General features: G+C 42.0%; 1 protein-coding gene across 1 annotated transcript in view; it reads right to left on the bottom strand.

Annotated features, from left to right (window-relative positions):
* Positions 1-3,007: 3,007 nt before the first annotated feature.
* LOC147896456 (putative boron transporter 2) overlaps positions 3,008-6,906 on the bottom strand; it is a 9,839-nt gene continuing 5,940 nt past the window's right edge. The window contains exons 8-12 of the mRNA XM_087381599.1: positions 4,603-4,698; positions 4,348-4,485; positions 3,935-4,254; positions 3,571-3,841; positions 3,008-3,416 (exon numbers count right to left, since the gene is read on the bottom strand). Of these exons, the coding sequence (XP_087237725.1) occupies positions 3,198-3,416; positions 3,571-3,841; positions 3,935-4,254; positions 4,348-4,485; positions 4,603-4,698 (1,044 nt within the window). The 3' untranslated portion in view covers positions 3,008-3,197. The remainder of the gene's footprint in view (positions 3,417-3,570; positions 3,842-3,934; positions 4,255-4,347; positions 4,486-4,602; positions 4,699-6,906) is intronic.

The following is a 6,906-nucleotide window of genomic DNA, read 5'->3' as shown; positions in this document are numbered from 1 at the left end:
TATATGATACCCTTTTGTATGTGTAAAAAGTATAAAAATGAGATTAAAAAACTCCTTTTGTTAAACCCATGTGCTATACTTACATATTTATTAGTGAACCCCCTGAGCCACTAGGCTGGTTTAGGACAATCACATTTAGTCCAAGCCTGGTTTAAGAAATGAAACAAGTAAACTATCCCAAAGCTCAATCACAAGCAACCACTAGGCTAGTTTAGGCACCACTGACCTATGTTGTACCAAGCATGTGTATGATGTGCTCGCCAAACACCTTGCATCCCGTCCTCTTTTTATAGATGTCCTTTCTATTTAGAGGAAATCTCATATTTTCGTGCCAAAACGTTATCACTGTAGCAATGACTTCTGCTCTTCAGCTGTCTCTCCTTTTCTTACATTCTATTGAAGGCCACAGACTTCTCGGATTGGAATGATCGTGCATTGGTTCCACTCTACATTCGATCGTTGGAGCCACATTGGTCCTTCTATTTGGCAACACCTTTGACATTGTGCGCCCAAGCCTGTTCTCCTTTGTTTCAGGGGACACCAACATAGCTAATGTTACCATCTTTGTAGCTAGTTGATCTAAGCTATGGATGCCTTTCACTTTCTGTAGGGCCATTTCTCATTTAAGAGAGCATCGCCTCTTGCATGTGCATTTCCCGAGGTGTTGGTAGGATTGTTACTCTACGAACTTTAGGGTATAGCCTAGAGCTTGTGAAGACTTGAGACTGGTATTCACCTGAATGGTTTGATGTTGTTGTCTCGAATGCTCCCACCAATTGTGACACCATAGCTCATGTTCTTTTCTCCAATGGCAATGATCGAATGTGTGCATCTGCAACCGCTTCTTATTGTTGCTCTTTTTTGTGACCCGCAATCTGTTCCTTGTGCCTTGACTAGGCTTTTTAGCTTTCCTCTCCCGTAGCCTCTGTCTACTTCTCTTGCAAGCCATGGCGAGTTGCATGTTGCCTTTGATACCATGGCCACGATCAATCCAGAATGTATATACCTAGAGAAGCTAGCTGGTGAGGAAAGCAAAGAATAGAAGACAACTTACTAGACAAAAGACATTGGCAAACCAAAGTTTGTGCAAGGTCACATCAAGGTGTGTTCAGGTTGCAGGGCATTTGGAGGGCATGGGTAGGTTGCAGGCACTTGATTTTCTAAGATTTGATGGGCGAGAGGTGTGAAAATTCAAAATTCACAAGAGTAGCAAAATTTTCAGTCGGTGATTTTTCCCCCTCCGGCAATACACGTTAGTAGAATTGGATGTCCCAAATAAGTGAAGTGTGGCCTTAAATGCTTTAAAATACAAATAGGCCAAAGGGCATGCTATCGGGTTCGATGCTATGTATTATGAAATGCAATAACCTTTGGCATGCTTATGAGCCATATAGCAAGCAAGTGCATGGAAAAAGAAACAATTCAAAATTGTAAATAGTGTTGGATTTATTAAAAGGTCTTTGCACATGTACATTTTTAACTTGTTTCATTTTAGGGTAAATCTAGATACCAATATCAACAACTATCAATGTTTTAAGACCACCATGCAGGAGTCCCAATAGTTTGGATTTCAAATTTTCAATTCATTTTGGTTTTCAACAAATAAAAAAAAATTTATGGAGCGTGCCCTCGAATGGGTGTCACTTTAGTACAACATTGGAGGCCCATTAATCCATGCCTAATATTCTATTTAGGTGTGTTCTTGGGTTGAGAAGAAGCTCACGTAGTGTAATTTTGAATGATTACTTGGTTTCATGTATGTACATAATAAAATTTTGATGTTTTTGAATAAATTACTACATCCTATAGTCTTTAGGATGCATGCTTCACATGCAATGTCATAACACTTGTAATGCTTTAATAGTTTCAATCCATATCCTTATTCCATGATTTTTTGGTCTCATGTTCAATTTGGAATGTGTACTACAACTTGAAGACAAAGTTTTCCAAATTTTGTTGAGGAATGCATAAGTTATGGGTCATGCAAGATACCTATATACAAAAAAATCCCTGAACCTCCCCAAAAATGGCTACACCCAAGCAAACAATGACCCCTAGAGGGAAGTTTTCCCTTCCTAGGCCCTCATGAGTCCACATGTCACAATCTCTTAGCTGTTAATCTTCGTGAAGATCTAATGGTGGAAATCATATAGATTTTTTATTTATTTTCTTTACTTTTTGGCATGACAAACTTGGAGTTTTATATAGAATTAACCACGTGTTATAATTCTATTGGTTTATCAAAACTCTTAAAGTATGAAATATTAAATTCCATCAAAAGCCTAAAGCTCACCCAGAATCATTTGGTGTTCTAATCCATTTTGCAAGAGGAACATCTATGCGTTTAGATTACAACCTCCTTGAAAGTAACCCTAAGCCGACTGTGGGGGAAAGAGCTCCCTACATCCAGTTCAACATGTGATGTTGACACATATGGCGTACTATAATCGTTGAAACTTAGGTTTTTCCAACTTGTCTCTGCGCTTCTAATAGAGCTACAACTTTTATTTAGCGAGACCAAGACCATAAGTTTTTCAGAGTTGTAGAGGAAGCTAGAAGTCAATGCATGAAGACCCGAAAGATGTGTGCTTACATTGAATGATGAACAATACAGATATTGAATTTGGTTCAAAATAGATGCGTTTTTAGTTTTAAGAAAGTTGTCTTGAAAACCGGAGCATGATGGCAACACTGCACAAAGAAAACTTCTGCCTTGAAAGACACATGAGATTGAAGAGCTTCCAAAGATGAATAGGATAAGCTTTTCGATCGCAGGTCAGAGCTTCAGATCATGAAATGAGGTGTAGAAAAGCAACAAGGAAATAGGAACTTGACGCAAATCTGACAAACAATATTGCCATCGCAAAGCCAATATTAAAACACCACCCCTGACATTTGCAGGGAGGATCGGGTCCTAATGGATCATGTATCAGGTCTCATGTCCACAGTTTACTCATTCACTTTTTTTTCCTTTAATCTAATTTGATAAAATCCTAGGATTCACGTTCAATTTCGAGTTAGTAGTTACGTGCTCCACGAGGGAAAGGCTACGTGTGGCAAATCTAGTTACTAAGACCTTCCTTTAGGCCAAAAAGATTAACTTCATATGGAAAGTTTGTTTTTTTTTTCCCAAAAAGATAAATAGGATGCCCACAGTTTTATCATCAAAGTCAAAATGTAAAATCCGGGACTTTGGTTTATGGTGAAGGTGGCGAAAGAGGGGCAGCTCGATCATCATCAAGGTGAAGTTGAAGTTGCTGTAGTTGCTGGTCCTGGAGAGATGCTGGCATAGAAGAGAAGCTATAGCGGTGCCTGATTTCACCCCGCCCACTAGTTATCATCTCGTCGAATACCTCGCCTTCATCGTAGTCATCATCCATCCCCATCGCCCTTCCCAATCCGCTCATGTCCGCCTCCTGTTTACCAAGCGTGGGTCTTCATTAATTATTCAATGGGTCTTCCTTCAACATGCAAGAATCGATTCACGTTCAGAGTTAAAATGCACAAATCTTCCCATTTGTTGTTACGATCACCGCAAGCCCATTGCGAAATTTGAAACCACTTTCATACCATTATCGCCATGTCGTGCGTCATCGCAGCAGATTCTTCGTACTCCGCGCGATCCAGTTCTTGCAGATGTGGACCTTTGAAGAATCTGGGCAGAGCGTACCTCCTCACAGGAACCAACAGCATGATTAAGAGCGGGAACAGTACTCCTGCCAGCGGGATCCACGTAATGCCAAAGCAGGCCACCAGGTAAATCACCTGGAAGATGGTGAAAATGCTAATAATTTTGAAAGGTACCGCCTCTACGAATGAAGCATGCGACTGCTCCAGCACTCTGAAGAACGAACCAGAGTTGTTAATGCAGTGATCCGAAGACAAGGAAAGAATAATCAACAAGGCACAGCTTGAATTCAACGAAGAACCATACTTGTATCGACGGCTTGGGGGAGTAAAGAGGAGAAGAATTCTTTCCCAGAACTGATTTCCGGGTAGGCTGTCTATAGCCATGTAAGCGAAGTAACCCCACAATACAGATGTGGGAATCTTTTTCAAGATAGGCATTGCACCAACGCAGCCTCCTACCATTAACGACTGCAATAGGTTGCTCAGACGCTGCTCTTTCACTTCCACCGGGAGTAGATCGTCCACGTCTTTGTCAGGGTCAAAAACAGTCGTGTCAACAGGTGTGTGAAGAGAACCGCTGCTTGCAGCCAATTGTAATGTACTACTTTTGAACTCCTTCAATGCCTGGACAACACAAAGTCACTTCTGTTTGCCAAAGCTAGCCCTGTCAACACATTGCGACACTCACATAGAAGACATTTCTTTCGAAAGACGCACCCTAAAAGATGGAGTCCGCAAGACTAACGGGGTTCCGGTCTGCTTAAAAGCTTCTTGCATGTTGCCATACAGTTCAGCCAGTGTCGAGTTATGCTCAATACTTTTTCTGGCTGTCTTTACCAATTTCTTACGTACAAGCTGCATAACGCACCGTCAGTTATAATAATAATAGATGTGAAATGGCAGATCACGGGTCGCAGATCAAAAGACCGTCATTGCTAAAATTGTAAGGACGCCTTGGAAGGTAGAGATGACCTGGTGTTTTAAGGTTGCCAAGCTTTTTGTGTGCATTGGAGACTGAGGGATAACACCGTTTGATGGAGGTATACCAAGTAACCCACATGCAATAACCTGTAGAAACATTCTCACATTAAAAATCCAACTCAAGCCTACTTCCACTTCATTCCTTCTTAGAAACAGAAACGTGTCACGTTTGTTCACATTCACACTCATTTACTCTTTTTCGAGCGAAGGATGGAACATTGAAACTAATCACGATGTTATTTTCATCTCTTTGATAGACGAATGTAACATTAAGGCTAAACAAAGGAAGTAATGTCAAGCATCACTTTACTATTTAAGCTATAGTCGTAGTCATCTTTAAATTCTATAATGTCCCAAAGTAAAGCTCAGATAGCAGTCTATATGCTTATTAACAAGGCAATAAGAGCTAGCGGGAAAGGATGAAGGAATCTATACAAACCGTGCATCTAATCCATTGAGTTTCTAGAGCTGAATAAGGCTCAACTTCTTGGGATTGTCCAATGTCATGTCACGATCATTACATTATACCGAAGGGACTTTAGCTCTTGCATAGAGCTGCATAATGTATCTGTCCCCTCATGAGTTGAAGAGCTTGCTATGAAGTGCTCCAACCTCCAAGGTAAAAGCCGGGAATGAGCCAACTCAAGCCTATCTACTTCCACTTCATTCCTTCTTAGCAATAGAAATGTGTCACGTTTGTTCACATTCACATTTAGCCTCATTTACTCTTTCGAGCGAAGGATGGAACATTGAAACTAATCACGACGTTATTTTCATCTCTTTGATAGACGAATGCAACATTAAGGCTAAACAAAGGACGTAATGTCAAGCATCACTTTACTATTTAAGCTACACTCATAGTCATCTTTAAATTTTATAATGTCCCAAAGTAAAGCTTAGATAGCAGTCTATATGCTTATTAACAAGGCAACAAGAGCTAGTAGGAAAGGATGAAGGAATCTATACAAATCGTACGTCTGATCCATTTAGTTTCTAGAGCTGAATAAGACAACTTGTTGGGATTCTCCAATGCCATGTCATGATCATTACATCTCTTATATTCCTTATGGCTATTAATCCGAGACCCAAGAAGGGAGGTTTGGGGAGGATTTCTAGAGCTTCAAGGGAGGAGGAGGGAGGTTCGGGGACGAGGCCAGAACCATGAAGGTGCCACATGGCACGGCACTATGCGATGAATAGTCGATGGGGAGTAAATGAGCGGGCATCATCTCCAATCGCATCGCGACATGTCCTCACGCTATGGGGTTGCTGAAGTGGTGACAACGAGTTGTAATTTGTGGGCCAGCCACATGGCAATGTAAGAGTAGGCAGGAGAGATTTGGTGGGGGACCAGAGCAGACATTTGCATGTGGCAGCTAGCGATACGTGACTGCAGGTGGGACAAAGCCAGACGATCCCACAATTATAGCAGATGCAAGTGGGAGAGACCAGACACAAGTGGCAAAGCTGTGGAGTTATGTTGCCCAACAGTGATGCCAAATGGCGAGTAGGAGGCGGCTGCTCACGTGCTTACCTGGCACAAACAGGTGCCCCAGACTGCACGGGGCTACATTGGGACATAGGGTAGCCATCGACAGAGTTATGCAGGGAGTGCAGAATGAGGCGTGCAATGAGGCGCACATGCAATGCCATGTGGCATGCATGGATTGCAAAGAAGAGTGAGACTTGCAGAGGCCAGACGTGACTAATAGTTGTGGCAAAATGGTGCCGTTTACCCACCCGCCATCGTGCCATTGGCCATCGATGACACGTGTTACAGCTCGAGATGTCCACCTCGAACCTTTGCACTACTACACCAGAACTGCCACATCAATGCTAGAGAAGCTACACACCGGGACTTAGGCTCAGACTATGAGGTAGGAGCAGCCGACTTAGGCTCAGGTGTAGAGAGGAGTTAGGAGAGAGAGAGAGAGAGAGAGAGAGAGAGAGAGAGAGAGAGTCTCTTTGTGTGTGTGTGTGTGTGTTGTAAGAGCGAGAGAGAGAGAGAGAGGGAGAGAGAGAGAGACCTGTCAGAGTGGGTCTTTAACCTATCGCAAACTCTATGTGTGTGTGTCTGTGTGTGTGTGTATAAAAACTACTAAAAATAACTTACAACATAAATTCAACGAACCTATCAAGGTTTTAATGTCCTTTCGAGTAGCCAAGGATCTTTATTTCCATTGGTAAAAAAATTTATGTAATTACAATCACATCTAGCAAAAAGATAGAGAATGGAGCGAGAAGAGAGAGAGAGAGAGAGAGAGAGAGAGAGAGAGAGAGAGAGAGAGAGAGAGA

This window comes from Dipteris shenzhenensis, chromosome 11 (genome assembly GCF_047967505.1).
Source record: "Dipteris shenzhenensis isolate YYH24624 ecotype China chromosome 11, Dip_SZ_1.0, whole genome shotgun sequence".
Taxonomy (NCBI): domain Eukaryota; kingdom Viridiplantae; phylum Streptophyta; class Polypodiopsida; order Gleicheniales; family Dipteridaceae; genus Dipteris; species Dipteris shenzhenensis.
Note: the sequence above shows the minus strand (reverse complement) of the source record. Positions and strands in the feature narration are given on the sequence as shown.